Raw genomic sequence first — 18,482 nt, forward strand, 5'->3', positions numbered from 1 at the left:
GGTCATAGTTGTGTGTAGCCAGATTACTGGCAGAATCAAACACATGACTACCTTACTCTTATCCGACTTCCATAACTGTCAAAACAAAAAACAACAACTATAATTTATATGCTTTATGCCCATTACATGATATGTGTATCTTTCAAAGTGAAGTTTCATATGATGGTTTTTGATGTCCATGTATCAGGCAAGATAGAGTGTGGTCCTTACCTGCCTGCATACACACCAGCTAGTGAAACATGATCTCTATTTTGGCTGCATATTCGCCAGTTAGTGAAACATGACCTCTATTTTGGCTACATATACGCCAGTTAGTGAAACATGACCTCTATTTTGGCTGCATATATGCCAGTTAGTGAAACTTGACCTCTATTTTGGCTGCATATACACCAGTTAGTGAAACATGACCTCTATTTTGGCTGCATATACGCCAGTTAGTGAAACATGACCTCTATCTTGGCTGCATATACACCAGTTAGTGTCACCCTCGCCAATCTGCTAAGGCCATTACTCGTTTCTTTAGCTACTAAGTGGTCAAAATGCCATAGCGTTATTTTCATTTGAGCTTAATTAAAGTTACCGGCAGGTGTCAATTAGGTATCCTAAGAATAGATGGAAAGATTAATCTCTTTATCATATGTTAATAACGGCCCTAAGGCTTGAATAATAATTATCAGATGATCTGCTTTCTGATAATCTCATATATTACTTGGTGCTGTCGAAGATCAATCAGCAACGGCCAAGGTCAACCGCTGATGGCTAATTAAATTACTGTCCAGAGATGAGCTTAATTACCTTGTTTACTAAAATCCTATCAAAGGGGTTTGGTCTACTCCATTTTGACGTCACTAGATATATTGATTGACAAGCTCCTTTTTGTGGCAATAGCCAGTAAGATACTTTGAGTAAGGTCACGTGAGGTTGAATGTATCACCTGATATCGTTAAACTATTAAGGAAAATTGGGAAACACTTCTGAATGGTCAACTGCAATTTGGGTCTATTGCGAAATATAAAAACATTTATCCGGAGTTTAAGTGGAGGGGGGTTTGGAGTCTGCTTCTCGTTAGGATAGTTGAGAATGTAACTGGGTTTAAATCTTCAGGTCTACCGACCGAGATCAGGCAGTCTGCCAGCTTAAGATCTCAGAGTCAGCTTTGCTCTTATTTAATAGATCAAATTAATTGGAACTAAGAAACAAATAATTACTAGCAATAAAACGTGTATCATCGGACGTGGTTGTTTTGACTTTATAAGTATAGGATTGTACAGCTTAGCGTATAGGACGCGGTTCAATAGTGAGGGTGCTACATTAGTGAAACATGACCTCTATTTTGGCTGTATTTTCAGTGAAACATGACCTCTATTTTGGCTGTATTTTCAGTGAAACAAGGCCTCTTATTTGCCTGCATGTTAAAAAGTTAGCGAAACATGACCCCTATTTTTTGCATGTTTGCAAATCCAATGAAAAATGGCCGATAACTTATTGTAAATATATATTGTAAATATAAGCATAGCCCCTAATTTGCTTGCATGTATAACAGTCCTTAAAGTATAGCCCCTAATGTTTCTGCATGTATACTAGCTAGTTGAAGGTTTTATGTACCTGTTTCTTCTCCTTCTCGGTGGGCAGGGAGTTCCATTCACACTTAACATTCTGGTAGTTGTGCAGCTGCACGATGACCACACGACATTCCCCGCACCGCACCTCACCAAAGTCGAGTGAGTCATCAGAGATCTGCATGTCTGGCATGGTAACGTTGGCCTTCAGGTGCATCATAATCATTGGCCCATTTAGGATCTGAAATTTGACACAATACAGGTTCACTCAAAGCAAAACTCATTTGTTAATGTAAAGCAGCTATGTAAGTCTTTTTAGTCTTACAGAAAAGGGTTTACAAGTTGTTAACATTCGGTCAGCCAATCTAATCTTTGATTTATTTACACAACTTACGTTATGTTTAAAATAAAGCAGTATTATATAATTCTCTTGAGAAGGGTTTTAGATGGAGCAGTTACGGAAAAATGCAAAATTGACCATGTCAGAAAGATAGTCATTTGTACCATAAAATGACTAGGTGTTAGGAGTCATGCTGACTGTACTCCTCCTATTGTGCCAAATTTAATATAAACACCGCATCTGCTTCACTTTGTTATAAGAAATGGTGCCAGTAAAGAGTTGAAAAATTGAATCCAATACACATCATGGTTGAGGAGAACACATTAACAGACAGACTGACACAAAATACAAACTACTCCATCACAAATGAAAACACAGTGTGTTTATTTAATTATATCTTCCTTCCCAGTCATAAATAAAACATGTCCAATCAATTGGATCTTTATATTATAACATGAACTTATATTAAGACTAAAGGTAAGCTCACATTGATTGGTACTGAGCACTCCACGGGCCCAAGACCAAGGTTGGCTCCACGCGGATCGAAGCTGACCCAGAAATCAACAGTCTCATAGTCAGGGGAGCCTGGTAGATTACGGACACGGTCCAGCTCCACGTGGAAGCCTGCATGCTTGATGTTTTCATTCTCCACCTGGAAGGAGACTGGGAACCAGCCTGTGTTGGTCGCCTTGACAACGTGCTGTCTGTGCTCACCAAGAACCACATAGCCAAAATCAAGCACATACTCTGGTAGCTTAGGCCTGCAATGGAGAGACAACAATCATAAACAATGAAAATCAAGAGAGTTACTAAAATTATCATGTTCAGTTTGTGTGCACAAAGAAAGAGTTAAGATACAACTAAGTGACACTTTCATTAAATCATCCAAAATTAAAGTCATCAGTTAAAGGCATACTTGTTTTTCTTTTTGCGGCCACTTTTGGAGTCTACTGTGTTGTGAGACTCGCGGCTCTCATTGCTGGTGGGCGGGGTAGGCTGTGGCTCATATGTTTCCGAGAATTCAGCCTCCTGCTGATGGCGGGCGAAGTCACGCACAGCCAACCGTTCAACCTCTAGCTGCACATCCAGCTCTGAAGGCATCACGCACAGCTCTCCCTGAAATATAGCATGCTACAGTGTTACAAAGCATATACAAAGGTGTTCTGCTTCATTTTTCTACATCAAAGAATCAGTGAAATCAACCATCATTACATCATTAAAGTCTTGTCTTATCAAAGATTACAAAACACAGAGGAAAAAAAATATAACAAGCAATATAACTGCAGGACATCAAATTTGCACATTGCAGAAGGGTGTCATTTCTGACCAGGTCTGCAACTACAGCCAGGAGGATGTCATTACTGACCAGATGTGCCACTATGGTCAAAAGAGTGTCATTACTGACCAGGGTGCCACTACGACAGGAAGGGCTTCATTACTGACCAGGAGTGCCACTACAGCCAAAAGGGCCTCATTATTGACCAGGTGTGCCACTACGGCCAAAAGTGTGTCATTACTTACCAGGGGTGCCAGAAGGGTGTCAATATTGATCAGGTGTGCCACAATGGCCAGAAGTGTGTCTTTACTGACAAGATGTGCTACTACGGCCAAAAGGTAGTCATTACTGACCAGATGTGCGACTACAGCCAAAAGTGTGTCATTACTGACCAGGGGTTCCACTATGACCTGAAGAGATTCATTAGTGACCAGGTGTGCCACTACGGTCAGAAGGCCCTTATTATTGACAAGGTGTGCCACTACCGCCAGAAGTGTGTCATTACTGTACAGGTGTGCCACTTCGGCCAAAACGGTGTTATTACTGACCAGGTGTGCTACTTCCGCCAGAAGGGTGTCATTACTGACCAGGTGTGCCACTACATCCAGAATGGTGTAATTACTGACCAGATGAGCCACTTCGGACAGAACAGTGTCATATCTGACCAGGGGTGCCATTTTGGCCAGAAGTGTGTCATTATAGACCAGGTGTGCCACTTCGGCCAGAAGGGCCTCATTACTGACCAGGTGTGCCACAAGGGCCAGAAGGGTGTCATTTCTGACCAGGTGCTGACCAGGTGTGCCACTAAAGCTAGAAGGCACACTGTCACATTTTATAACCTGTAAGTCTACTCTGTTAATAGCTGAACAAGTAAACACAACTTTTAACAATATTAGCAGACAGTGAATGGGACTCGTAACATACATATTAAAATTAAAACTTCAAACAAACATGTAATAATGGGAGGACTGCTAGATATCAAATTCATGCAAATGCCGGCCGGTGCGTGCATGTTTGTAGAAGCAAAGCCCCATAATACAGTGCTGGTGGACCCTAGAAAAAGGATTGATGTGAATGTCAACATGTGATACTACACTAAGAATGTTAGCGGTGTTCACAGGTTATGAAGCATGTGTCCTATTCCCATACACAGCATCAAGGCATAAATCCTTTATTAAAAGTGAATGCTGTGGTTTTGTGTTTTGCATACTTTGTTTTTGGACTCGAGTGCAACTTTCTTCACCTAAGAGCAAGACAACATCAAAACATTATCATTTTATCATGTTTTAGAATAAACAATGGAAACGCTTGCTCCATTTGTCGTATCAGAAAACAAGTATCAAGCAAAAAAATCAAATAAGTAATTAATCATTATTCACAGTATTCATGGCTTTTCCTATTGTAAACTTTAATAAATGCACAATTTGGTTAACTAGAGGAGAGTGCAAATTATATCTGTAAATGAAATAAATAGGTCACTAAAATAACAACAGCCATCACGAGATGTAGCAAGGGTCCTAAATGATACTACAGGTATTTGACACAGCTGGCAATCTTTAATGTTTTGTATAGAAATATGTACAAGTTTCTTTATATACACTAAGCTTCCAAAATGTCTTGCAATGTTAACAGGCCTCATTCAAAGCAAAAGCATCATCAATACAGTTCTTAGGTTAACTTACCTCATATTTATCAAGGGAGGTAATATGTTTTCAAAGGGTTACAGTTAAGGTTCTTGTTTAATATAAAGTTATTTTTCAAAGGGTCATAATCTGAAAACATTCTAGATTAAGTTATTTATTATATGCTTTCTGGTGGTTTATAGAGATTTATCAGTGATATAAAATTGATATATTTCACTGTTTTGAAATTTTAGCCCACTCTCACATCCAAATCAAATGTCACCACGCACAGGGCTGGGACACAATTTCAACAACGTCATTTCTGAAATGCACTACGTGCACATACAAATAACGTGTTTTTCTAAAAAAGTGTCATTAAATGACTTTTTACTCCAATTTAAGGCATATAATAAAAAGAAAATTGTTTGTTTCAGTGTAAGATAGCAATATATTTCACCTGGAGAACACCAAAAATGAATATTACATTAGTGTCTATGCCACTCGTGAAATATATACTTTGGTGCTCACTCAGTGAAATATATCACGATCTTACACTGAAACAAACAATAATCCTCTATATAGCTTGACATTAAATACTAACAGCATATTGTTACTGTGAGCAAATATAAGAAAATGATTTCTTTGATGGTTTTAAACCTGGCAAGGAGAAACATATTTAATTAAAGGGAGGAAAGACATATGGATGGACGGAGGGCGATTACTATAGCACACTAGCAACGTTTTTTGTGGGGCCCCAATACTTTCTTTACCAGATGGTGGTATAAAACAAAAACTGTATTAGAGCATATCCAACTGAGAGCATAAGAGGTTACGAGACTGTCACGGCTAACACCCATACTCACCGATTCCTGATGGGGGCACTAAACAATAAAAAACACCAAATATGATACCAATATGAATGTAAAAGGAGCAAAACTATGCTGAAAATATAAGACTCTGTCTGTTAATTATACCCAAGCAAGAAATAAATCGAGTGTATTGCAATGAAAAAGGGGCATAACTCTGGTATAACTGAGGTTATTAATTTGACAATCAAATGACAGAATGAATACTTGCAGGAAAAGGGCATCTAGTTATAAGTAAGCTTAATCTGAACAATGAGCAACCATCATTATAATCATTAAAGTTAAAACAAGGACATAACAGTTGCTATGAAAATGATTAAATATGAATCCATTGTAGCACATTCCATATTTGTAAGGTATACAAGTGTGAATGTGATCAGTACCCATGCCATGAGAGTGGCTTCAATGGCGGTACCTGTCAGCTTGCAGGCCAGCAAGTTGCAACCTGTCACGAACATGTGTCTCACCTGTGACTGGGCGACCAGCATATTGTCTGGAACGGTAGAGTGACCGAGGGGGTGTTGGACAGATGGGCTGCCCTTGGGGTCGAGACTCGACATGGTGCGTTGGTACACATTCTGCTTTGCCTCGCGCACCAGCCCTGTGTAGTGGCCCTCTGCATCAACAAGTCTTGGCAGGTCCAAGGAGACCCGGGGAAACACACCCTCCCCGTGCACTGTGATCAAGTCTGGCTCAAAGTGGGCAACCTGCACGCGGAAACATCGGTCAAACTTCTCTGGCACGCCCGGCAGGTACTTTACTGTCAGCTTTTGCTCGCTCATCGGCTCTATGTAGCCCTTAAAAAAAAGTTTATAAATTAATTCAAAGGATTAGGGAATATAAAATCAGAGGTGTAGAAATTTCAAAACAAAATCCACTTGTACACGGACAAATGGGAAGTCAAAAGGAACATTCATCATAAAAAAATGCTAAAAAGGATCCTTAATAATTTGATATTTCAATGGCAGTAAAGCTGAACATCAAATTATAAAAAATCTCAAAGTATTAAATTTAATAGATATGCAAAAAGGACATTTAATATCAGAATGCTTGAAAAGATAAATTCTTCAGTGTTCATGCATGATTTGTCCAGCGATAAGTGTAACATTTTTCTTTTGTTCTTTAATATTTGAAATTTTGCAAAAGAACATGAGGAAAACCGTTTAAAAATGTGCAATATGTTGAGTAACGTGACTTACTGCATGTGGAACCATAACTGGCACACCCGGTTTGGGCTTGCGGGCAAGGGCAGGGTCCATGTTGAGGCAGCAGAAGTTGAAGCCTACCTTACCCGTGTTCACCAGAGAAATCGTGGTGCTTGCGACATGGTCATACATCTAAAACAACATATGTTTTCATATACTATACTGAAGTAAGCAAGATAGCAAGCTTCATGGATCTTGCTAGTTTGCCCTCCTGCATTCATACATCATGAAAAAACAAAAGAAAGAGCAATCCTTATTCCTATATTGGCATACAATTTGATTTATATTTACTGCATACCAACAAAGACATAACTATTTCATGACTGTCAGTAGTAAGCTTTACCTGTTTTCCATAGTGAATTTCTTTACAGTCAATCTTGTAACTGACTAGGGAGGCCTCTCCCTTCAGTGTGAGCTCATAAACGGGCCCTCCCTCCACCTCACAGACAGCACGGGCCTGGCCCCAGATGTCAGCGTGCCCGTAGAATGTCATGGTAACCTGCTCAGTGTCGCCCGGTTGCAGGGTCCCATACAATGGCAGAATGTCAAACACCTGGGAAGAACAGACACGGAAACTCTCATTTTTCAATCTAAATATGATACAAAATTCCATTTCTATTCTGGATGTCAATGAATATCAAATTCAAGTTATTATCAATATTGAGAACCTTTTATGACTGAATATTTCAATATTCAACTTGTCATCTGCATCGAAGAATGCGGCTACAAAGTGATATCCCAAGATGAGCAAACTACCCCAAGCATTATGTTTGCATTTTTGATACTGGAGTTTCACAATTAACCTTGATATATGAACCAGAGAATTTTTTTTATGTTATACTTAAGAAGCAGTACACTAGCAAAACAAGGCACAAAATGGTTTTAATGTCAGTAGTTGAATCAAACATCAGATGTGAAAAAGGAGAAAATTGTGTGATTTTGTGAATACTACCCAATGACATGCAAAAAATATGTTTTTAGAGAAAAAGGTTAATGCTGCTGACCCATATTCACAAAAGGTTGACCTAGTTTAAGACACTAGATGACCAATATTCACAATGCTCCTAAATATCATGCTAAAAATATTCAGACTGAGTTTTTTAAGATTAGATAAACACTGTTGAATTCATGAAAGGAATAAGAAACTTTAACACAAAATTTTGTTTTAATATCTTGACCTAGTGACCTAGTTTTGGCCAAAAATGACCCATATTCCCACTAATATTAAATATCATGTGAAAAAAAAATCTGATCAAGTTTCATGAAAATTGGATAAAAACTGTATTAATGTTACTGGAAAACAATTTTAATGCAAAATTGTTAACAGCACTGGAAAGCTGTGCATTGCACATGAGGGACATTAAATAAGCATATTTGTACCCACTTCCTCAACTCCAATTGGTGATGTGTCCTCGGCGCATTCAGTCTCTAGAAGTGCAGCGAGGGCACGGTTAGTCTTGAGAGGGTCCTCTTCATAGTCTTCCTGCTCCAGGTCATCCAGACTAAGTCGAGTGTGATCCGAGTCCTCAGCAGGCTTGTCTTCCACAACATCTATCTGCACACACAAGCAACCATCAAATGTTAGAATCATCATAACTCACAACTATGTAAATGACACTTTTATTGTAAACTTAAACAATATCTTAAGCATCTCAAACTATGAGTTTTATAACTTTTAGGTCATGACTTTGTAAAAATCAAATTGAGTTAAAACCAACAACAAAACACAAAAGTAACTATAGTAAGAAAGGGTTGTCCGGTTAGCGCAGTAGTTAGCACACTCCCTTCTCACCAAGGCGACCCGGGTTTGATTCCTGGACTGGGCGCATGTGAGTTTGGTCAGTGGTCACCAAGCCAGACAAGTGGGTATTTGCCGGGTACTCCAGTTTCCCCCACAACACAAGACCACACTCTCGCACAACATCGTGCCAACGAGAGTGACATAGTATTAGCTATTATAGCTTTATTCACAATTGTTGTAAAATGTAAATTGTTTAAACTAAAGTAAGATCTAAGAAGAAAAGCACAGAATAGACATGGAGAAAGCTGAAAACAGGTAATGAAGATATACTCGACATGGAGAAAGCTGAAAGCAGAGATGAGGAAAGACTGGACATGGAAAAGGCTGAAAACAGGGTTGAAGATATACTGGACATGGAGAAAGCTGAAAGCAGGGATGAAGAAAGACTGGACATGGAAAAGGCTGAAAACAGGGTTGAAGAAAGACTGGACAAGGAGTTCTAAGGCTGTAAACAGGGATGAAGATAGACTGGACATGGAGAAGACTGAAAGCAGGGATGAGGAAAGACTGGAAACAGAAAGCTGAAAACAGGGTTGAAGAAAGACTGGACATAGAGAAAGCTGAAAACAGATAATGACGATAAACTGGACATGGAGAAAGCTGAAAGCAGGGATGAGGAAAGATTGGACATGGAGAAAGCTGAAAACAGGGTTGAAGATAGACTGGACATGGAGAAAGCTGAAAAAAGGGTTGACGAAAGACTGAACAAGGAGGAGGCAGAAAACAGGTATAGAAACTTGACAGGACATGGAAAATTCTGAAACAGGAATAAAACTAGACTGGACACGGAAAAGGCTAACACAAATGAAGGTAGATCAGGCCAATTTAAGGAGAATGATGAGCTCCTTAAACTGAGATAAACATGTATACCAGGTTAGATAACTGCTGAAAACAATCTATACAAAAAACTAGCAGTCAACAATGGAAAGAAGTGAACAGAGCACTGGAGTTCTGTAGGGTGAACATTTGGAGCACCTTGTCGGGAGCCTCCTCTGTAGTGATCTCAATACCGCTAGGGGAGGTTTCCTGATCGGGACTGCCATCTGCTGTCACATCTCGTCCACTGTCTGGAGACTTAACAGGTGACATGCTGCCAGCCAACGTCTCTGTTACTTCACCTTCCTGCACATCAAACACATTCTGTGCTTTATTAAATTAACTAAAAAAGTACTCACTAAATATTGGCCCACTCGGCTGTTAGAACTAACATTCTTTAACAAAAGCGCCATCAGGCCCTTTATCGTACCATGAACTAGTGGAGACTTTTTGACCTGACATAATCATACTTGACCGGGATTTCATAATGACACATTTGCAGATCAAATTTCATGCATTCTGATCAAGTTTCATGATATTCAGTAGAAGATGTGGCCTCTGGAAGAGTGTCGACAAGTTTTTTAAACATCAAATATCTTTTAACCTAAAGACTTACATTTGTCCAAACATGACCCATACTTGAACTTGTCCATGACCTTAATATCATAGAGGCTCACAATTTTACCAATTCTCATGAAAATTCAGTACAAAATATGGCTGCAGGTGTGTTATGAGGCAAATTGTGGCCTTTTCACATAGTCATAGCATATTCAATTGAGCTATTTTTATTTTTGTGAAAGCTGGGTCTGGGGGCTGTTTCATAAAAATATCGTAGGAGTGATTTTGGACCTAAGGCAGATTTTCAACAGTAGTACTGCATTTTTATTAAATCCTTCTTATGTACAAAATTGCTCCTAAAATTTTCATAATATGGCCCCTGGTATAAAACAAACCCTTACATACCTCTTTAGTGGGCTCAGTGTCAGCTTTCTCTGGCTCGTTGTCTGTCATATCAGTGGGCTCCTGAATGATCACCTCCACAGTGGACGGTTCTGGGGGAGGAGTAGCAGACTTGGCCCGAGCAGACTCATGACCCCCACTGCTTCTCTCACTGGCAACCTCACTAGCAGGCGCATCCTCGATTGGGCTCATCACCCTCACCGGCCGATTTATCACCGTACATGGCTCATTTCCAATCAAGAAAGACCACCTGAACACAAATACAAGCAATTTTATTGTTGTTTGATTATGGCAAGTTGTCTTTACACAATGTGACCTAAATTAAGAAATAACCGAATAAAAATACCCCCCCCCCTTAATCTTACAAACAACAACTAAAGGTTTGAACAAACAAATTTGTTAAAATAACAGTTTTCTTTTTTTCTTTAAAACATTTCAACACATTCTTTGTCAGAAAATTGAACTTACATGTTAGTTACAATATATCATTACTTTAAATAAAATTTAATAAGAGCAATGTTTACATTTGAATAAGTTAACACCTGTCTGCATCTTTACATTTTCTTCTAATAAAATGTGGTGGTTGTAAATTTCTGTATGAAATAACACTAATGTTTTAATGGTAAACAACAGGCAGGCAGGCAGGCAGTTCATACAACAGCAAAGTATCCCACCTCAAAATTGGAAACTTTCTTTAAGGTGTTTATATACTATTACCCTTGTAAAAGCTAAAAAAGTGTCTTTACCTGTATTTGACCACCATGGGGCTGTTGTTGGTGATATTCACATATCGTGTCACCTCTGTGTCATTCAGGATACAGCCAAAGTCCATAACAGTTTTCTCAAACTCCAAGTTGGGAAAGTAGACCTCACCACGAAGCGCTATGTAGTCCACATGTGGGTGCTCCTTGTATGCAACATGCAGCACCTCGTCGATGGTGCGAATGTGAAGGTCATCACGATATGCTGGGTCGAAGCGTATCCGCAGTGTGTACGTCTGATTTACCTCCAGGTGAACCTCCTGTAATACACAACACAATAAAAGCTTCGATATGAGCACAAGCCCTGTGCTGGAAAAAAGATTTCCAAGCTTACTCAAATTGTGTTGTTGTTTTATAAGCAGGGCTTTTTAAAAATTTGATGCAAATTAATTTGCTAGTGTTAGAACTCGAGCTTGTGCATCCAAAGGTTCAATTGCGATGACTAACAATGAATGCAAGAAGAGCTCCACTAAGTCAAATTGTGACTCACAGTTTCTGAGACCTGGGTTCCATGCTCGAGCAGAATGTGGAAGGGCGAGGCGAGCTTGAGGTCAGTGGTGAGAGGCAGCATGGATACATTACTTATGACCAGCTCCCGGGTCACAGCCTCTAGAGTGTCCTCTGGTTGCTACAGAATAATCAATAAATTAATATACATATATATATGATATATATATATAGTGGACTAGATCTTAAACCAACAACATCCATATAGCCCTTCATATGTAAATGAGAAAGCTAGCCAGCTCTCTTCAGCTGTTAAAGGCTTATCAGTCATTATATTAGAAGAAATATTATGAAATCTATCAGAAAACTGATTGTGGCTTGAAAAGCAAATTTTGAATTATTGGATGCTTTAAGAGATAGCATAAAATTATCTTGTAAGAGAAAAGTCCTTTTTGTTTATATCATATATTTTACTGTAAATAAGATTTTTTATGTACAATGTTTTGTCTGCTGTTTGAAATGTGTCTTACCTTATCCACTCTGAAATAAACACTCTTGGTGGAGAACTCCAGGAGTGGACTGATGAAGTCACTGGACACATCAATCTTCATGATGAGTTCCTTGCCGCCCTGCCGACCAATGATAGCGTGGCACAGCAGACGCTCCTTCACAAACTGCGGGCTGAAACACAATCAAACAAGCAGTTAATGCAACAGATATCTCCCTCAATTGATCTTTAACAATTGAATTTCATGAAGGTAGTTCAAACAATTTTATAATATGCCTTTCAATTTGAGCGATGTGTACCTGGAGACAAATCCCTCGAGACGGAGATCAATGCTGGTGCCAGGCGGGAGGTCAAACCTGTTGGGTGTAACCTTAAACACGGGGGAAAGGGGCGCCGGAGGTGGCGGCTGATTCTGAAGGAAAAATCATTGTCATAAGAAAGATTTGTCTTAACCAAGTCATAGAGTTAAACATTAAATGCTATAAAATAGTTTCATAGTAAAAGGAAAGTTTATCAGCCAGGTTTATTCTATGTTTTTGTCATGTCCAAATGACAAGTCTTAAAGATTAAAAGGTCTGCCTACCCTGTATTTCATGTCCAAGGGGTTGTAACTCTGCATCTCCTTCTTAGCCTTGGCAATGGGGGAGAATCCATCCATACTCCAAACCAGCTGTTGATGTCGTCTCCCTTTGTTTGTCAGATGGAACACCTTGCAGTATGGACGGTTACTGCAACACACATATCACACAATTACAGCAAGATTATAAAAACTAACATTTAAGCAGCTAAATGTTGTGTACAAAGTTTAATGCCTAGAAAGAACAGAATATATCAAAAAGAAAAACAAGCAGATCTACATATCATCTAGGTAATTCAGCTAATAAACGGGCATAACTTTTATAGAAATTATTATATCCAGAGTTATGGGCCTTGCTACTCATGTATGCAATGCCACTGGTAACATTTGTATTAAGTTTCATGTGAATATATTGACAGTTTGTGAAGTTATGCCCAAGGTTACTCCAAGGCTATCAAAATTATTTTATCTTTGAAAATCAGACTAGCTAAAAATAATAGGCAAATAAAAGATACCTTTTACTGACTGTGTAAATATTTGCTCGATAAATTAGCAATGAAAAATGTGGAAATGTTAAAGATGAGCCTTAAATAAAGAGGTGTTGTTACCTGAAGTTAGGCCCAAGGTCAAGGTTGGGGATAAGGGGCGGGTCAGACACAATGGTGGTGCCCTGGCCATACGAGGTGAGGGGGATTTGGCGTACTTGGCTCTCCAAAAAGTTCACTTGCAGCTTGTCATGGAACCTGCAACAACACACATGGCCATTCACAACATAATCATAAAAAAATCTCAATGACATCACTATTTTCACTATCACTATTGGTAATACTCACTACTTTCATAAAAGGGATCATTTAGAGATTAATACATGGCAGAGCTAGGCCATTGCATGATGATCTACCAGAGTGAGTGATAACAGCCTGACACATAGTAAAACCTATACATAATTATAGTAACTTATGTATTAATCCAACATTATAATAATATTAAATATGTATTGTCACACAGCTTAAAGCAGAAACATGCATGAAAATGACATGGGAAGGTATACCTGACACTATCCTCAAGGCAGGCGGTGACTGTCACCTCAAGGCTCTTCTCCGGGGGGATTTCCCCGTCAGACGGCTCCACCCGGTACACAGATTTCGGCCGCACCTAAAACACACAGATACACTGATAAGTGTTTGTTTTCTCAGAATAGCATATATTCCTACCCATATGCAAATCATACATTAACTTTACAAATATCATACTTCACAGTTTATTCTTGCCAATGGTTGCTGAGAAATAGTGTGGCAGACAACTAACAAATGGAGATCATTCAAAATGGAATGGTTATTAATCAATAATATATTCCATACAAAAATTTAGACAACAATCAAGAAACAATTCCTTTGATAATTATTAAAAATTGACAGTTTTCAAGAAAAACTCCCCATCCAAGCATGCTTTTGGGTGTCTTTGATGATTTTTACAGTAATTATTTTTTTCCATATTTACATATTCTGAAAGTAAAATAGATTTTTCACTTTTTTTGGTGGTTATCAAAAATATTCCAAGCAAAACTAGCATAATTTCCTCTTTTGATATTGTTTTCATGAACATCAAAGTTTCAACACCTCTCCCTCAACTAGATTTCTGACTAGCTAGTTACCCTTATGAAATCAACTTAACAAGAGGCACATCAGTGCCTGTGCTCCACTGGCCAAAAGGTTCAAGCAAAGACCACCTAACGAACATTTTCGTCAAGTTTCATAGAAATACAATCATCAATTTTTGAGGAGAAGTTATTTAAAAAAAAAAATTATTTTAATAGCTCTGGCTGCCATGTTGTGCAGTGGACCGAAATGATTTGGGCAATTTAAGTAAAGGAGCACCAAACAAACATTTCTGTCAAGTTTTATCGAAAAAAGGTCATCGGTTTCGACGACAAGTTGTATAAAGGTTTTTTATTTTTTAGCTCTGGCAGCCATGGTGTGCAGTGGACTGGAACCATTTAACAAATTTTGGTTAATGACCACCCAAGGAACATTTCTGTCAAGTTTCATCAAAATCTGATCATCAGTTTCTGAGGAGAAGTGGTGTAAAGGTTTTTCCTATTATTAGCTCTGGCTGCCATGTTGTGCAGCGGAACGGAACCATTTGGGCCATTTTGTCAAAGATTTTGTTGAGATGACCCTTGTTATTAAGTCTCATAAAGATTATGTCACAAATGTGACGCAGGCAATTTGTGGACTGACGATGTGGACTGTGGTCTTTTGCCACTCGCGACACGTTGTCGCTGTTTAAGATATAAGTTTTTCCTTTAAACTATAAATATCGACCCAAAATAATGCTTAAAAGTTAAACAATTAATAAACATTTAATCTGAATAGATTATGAAGCAAATATCTAACCTGAACAAGAACTGACGAGATAGAATCGACTTGGTGTTTCACTTACACTTTTCGGCCATTTAAGTTACTAAAAATAGCTGTTTCATAAACTTTCAGAATGTCACTTAAACGAAAATTAATGTTCAGTCTATATATACTTTCCTATGTATAAATGTAAGGTTTTTAAATTGATCTTTTTGTGAGAACTTTATGCTTATATGTTTACTCATAAATTATTATTGTTTAAAAATTATTTAAAGATGCTATACGTGAAAAATTAAGACATTATTTTTTTTTAGGGAGGTAATTCAGTAGTAAAATGTAATCAAAACTATTAAAGCCTGGCATTTCTTTTCTAACCATGTTGATATTATTACAGTCTATTCAAGCAAGATGCCTTTTGTTTTTACATAGTACCCATAGGTTCTGAAAAACAAGGAGCACTATTCCCAACAGAAGGATGTCACTCCCTATCACTGCATGAGCATCATAATAAAGAAATGTTTACTCAAACTGCAAGCTGCTCAATTGAAATAGGTATTTACCTCAAGCATACAGTTTTATAATGTGGCAAAATAGTCGGACTACTAGATTGTCATTCGGACTAGTAAAATATGCCATTATGCTAGTCCAACTGGCTAGTAGGTTAAAATGTTTTTCGTGAAGACTGCGGACGAGAAGTCCTTAAAGGTTTTTCTATTTTTAACTCTCGCAGCCATGTTGTGCAGCGGACCGGAACCATTTGGGCAATTTTGGTTAAAGGGCATCCCGATGAACATTTATGTAAAGTTTCATCAAAATCTGATAATCGGTTTCTGAGAAGATGTAGTTTAACGTTTTTTTTCTATTCTTAGCTCTGGTGCCCATGTTGTGCAGCAGACCAGAACTGTTTGGGCTATTTTGGTTAAGGACTACCCAAGTAACATTTCTGTCAAGTTTCATTGCAATACGATCATCGGTTTCTGAGGAGAAGTCGTTTAAAGGTTTTTCTATTTTTACCTCTGGGGGCCATCTTGTGCAGTGGACCGAAACCATTGAAGCAAATTTGATAAAGAACCATCCAAGGAACATTTCTATTAAGTTTCATCAAAATCTGATCATCGGTTTCTGAGAAGATGTTCTTTAAAGGTTTTTCTATTATTTTTGCCCTGGCAGCCATGTTGTGCAGCGGACCGGAACCATTTGAGCAATTTTGGTTAAGGACCACCCAAGGAACAATTCTGTCAAGTTTCATCAAAATCTGCCTATCCGTTTCAGAGGAGATGTCGTTTAAAGATTTTGCTATTTTTAGCTGTGGCGGCCATACTGTGCAATGGACCAGAACCATTTGAGCAATTTTAATAAAGGACCACCCAAGGAACATTACTGTCAAGTTTCATCAAAATCTGCCGAACCATTTCAGAGGAGATGTCGTTTAAAGATTTTGCTATTTTTAGCTCTGGCGGCCATATTGTGCAATGGACCGGAACCATTTGAGCAATTTTGGTAAAGGACCACCAAAGGAACATTCCTGTGAAGTTTTGTCAAAATCCGCTTATCAGTTTCAGAGGAGATGTCGTTTAAAGTAAAAGTTTACGCACGCACGCACTCCCGACGGACAATCTGTGACGACATAAGCTCCATGGCCTTCGGCCAGTGGAGCTAAAAACAGTACTAGCATTTATAAATAATACTAATCATACTAAATATACAGCAGCAAATTGTAAGGAGAAAACTTGGATAAATTGTCCAAAGGTTAATATCAATTTTCACATAGATATTGAAAAAAATCAATAAATATTTCAGCCAACTTTAACCAGGCCAAAGACCAGTTTACACAATCGGCTGCTGGACGATATTTATTATACATAAATTAAACAAGCATTGTTACCATGTGTGCGGTAAATCTGGCAGGAATGAGCGACTCGTTAGACAGTAGTATTGTTTTAGGTTTGTCTTGCAGCACGGGGACAACGCCCCAGTCCAGCTCCAGCGGCATCACATGCACCACCGGCCCCTCCCCTATACAAGCCACATGCACAGACTGCAACATAACAATCCTGGATTATATCAGATCTTAAAACAGCACTTTGTTAACATACGTATCTTGTATGGAACACCTACAATATTCAAGATTATGATGCATGAGATTCTACTTGACTGAAAATGTTGTCTAATAAATGTTCTATGACCCAAACAGTAAAAAAGGACAGTTAAGCCTGCAAATTGCATTTAGACAATTTCATTGATTTACAAATGGTTGTGCATTTGATATAGAGGAGTGTTGAAGGTACCATGTAAGGGTCTGGGCTCCCAAAGACAGCAATGTGGGCAAGGACATCCTGCTCCTCCAGGGCCTGGGGCTCCATCACCAGGGCAACGTCCAACACACTGTGGGGCTCCACAATTCCCTGATATTAACCAACAGGTGAAAAACCGCACATGGTAAGCACGTTTTTAATAAAGCAATTTTGATGTCAAACACATGAAAGCAGATAATTGAAGTGGGTCATTCGCCACACATATATGGGAAACAATCTCACGGTGGGTCATAATATATTCTCTTATGATTCGTTTTTCCCTTCTTTGTAATGAAATAAAATCACTATGACAAACAATATATGTGAAAATAAGAATTCATTAAAAACTTTTGATAATTGCTTGTTAAATTTGAACAATTATTACATACTGAAAGATAGCAGATATGTTTTACCTTAGACTGAGGACTCCTGTAGAGTATAGGCGTGTCTTCTGTGACAACCTGGGGAACAAGTTCGTACTTGGCTGGCAGGTCTGAGTCGTTGTGCAGCTTTATGCTGTGTTCATACGGGTGCCTGACAAAACAGCGTCCGTAGTCCAGGATAGGGCTGAGCACCGTGATCAGCGGAAACTATACACCTTAGGAGACAATAACACACTGTTTTGAAAATACTGCATTATACACAACTTATAACACACAGGACTTACAGACTTCCATTGCACAGAAGAGCAGCAAGCAGTTTTCAAGAACCCAATTACACCAAACATAACGCCTTTTTACCAAAACAGAAATACTCCCATGTTTTTTAAAGAAAAATGCATTAAAGAAAAATGCACTAAAAAAAATCTGAAATTCATTAAACATCTGAGTGCAAAAATGTGAATGAGTCCATGTAAATCCTATCCTCATTTCAGCCTGTACTTCACACTTGTCAATGATAGTACAGCCTATGATAGAGGTAGAAGGTTCTCCGATTTGGATTACTCAGTATATTTAGGAAATTCTTTTCACTATCTTCCATGTTTTGTTCTCAATAAAAAATACAGAAAACAGCTGCAGTGTAATTGAATTAATAAATTCTACAATCAATCTGCTTTCTACTACTACTTTGAGGGGTAAGGTGTAACATA

The 18,482-nt window shown here is 38.5% G+C and overlaps 1 protein-coding gene across 10 annotated transcripts in view; it reads right to left on the bottom strand.

Moving 5' to 3' along the window:
• LOC128242846 (hydrocephalus-inducing protein homolog) overlaps positions 1–17,975 on the bottom strand; it is a 66,504-nt gene extending 48,529 nt beyond the window's left edge. For 5 of the 10 annotated variants that reach the window (XM_052960215.1, XM_052960210.1, XM_052960208.1 and 2 more), the window contains exons 1-22: positions 17,806–17,937; positions 17,387–17,503; positions 16,984–17,136; positions 13,790–13,893; positions 13,347–13,481; positions 12,745–12,889; positions 12,461–12,573; positions 12,184–12,334; positions 11,697–11,834; positions 11,192–11,466; positions 10,449–10,695; positions 9,645–9,791; positions 8,253–8,423; positions 7,212–7,421; positions 6,863–7,000; positions 6,131–6,460; positions 5,661–5,678; positions 4,386–4,418; positions 2,816–3,015; positions 2,387–2,660; positions 1,606–1,800; positions 52–75 (exon numbers count right to left, since the gene is read on the bottom strand). In XM_052960215.1, the coding sequence (XP_052816175.1) occupies positions 52–75; positions 1,606–1,800; positions 2,387–2,660; positions 2,816–3,015; positions 4,386–4,418; positions 5,661–5,678; positions 6,131–6,460; positions 6,863–7,000; positions 7,212–7,421; positions 8,253–8,423; positions 9,645–9,791; positions 10,449–10,695; positions 11,192–11,466; positions 11,697–11,834; positions 12,184–12,334; positions 12,461–12,573; positions 12,745–12,889; positions 13,347–13,481; positions 13,790–13,893; positions 16,984–17,136; positions 17,387–17,461 (3,276 nt within the window). In that variant the 5' untranslated portion in view covers positions 17,462–17,503; positions 17,806–17,937. Of the gene's footprint in view, positions 1–51; positions 76–1,605; positions 1,801–2,386; positions 2,661–2,815; positions 3,016–4,385; positions 4,419–5,660; positions 5,679–6,130; positions 6,461–6,862; positions 7,001–7,211; positions 7,422–8,252; positions 8,424–9,644; positions 9,792–10,448; positions 10,696–11,191; positions 11,467–11,696; positions 11,835–12,183; positions 12,335–12,460; positions 12,574–12,744; positions 12,890–13,346; positions 13,482–13,789; positions 13,894–16,983; positions 17,137–17,386; positions 17,504–17,805 lie in introns of all 10 variants that reach the window. The other 5 variants (XM_052960217.1, XM_052960207.1, XM_052960211.1 and 2 more) reach the window with 5 other exon arrangements.
• Positions 17,976–18,482: the final 507 nt, after the last annotated feature.

Source organism: Mya arenaria, chromosome 8, assembly GCF_026914265.1.
Source record: "Mya arenaria isolate MELC-2E11 chromosome 8, ASM2691426v1".
Classification (NCBI taxonomy): domain Eukaryota; kingdom Metazoa; phylum Mollusca; class Bivalvia; order Myida; family Myidae; genus Mya; species Mya arenaria.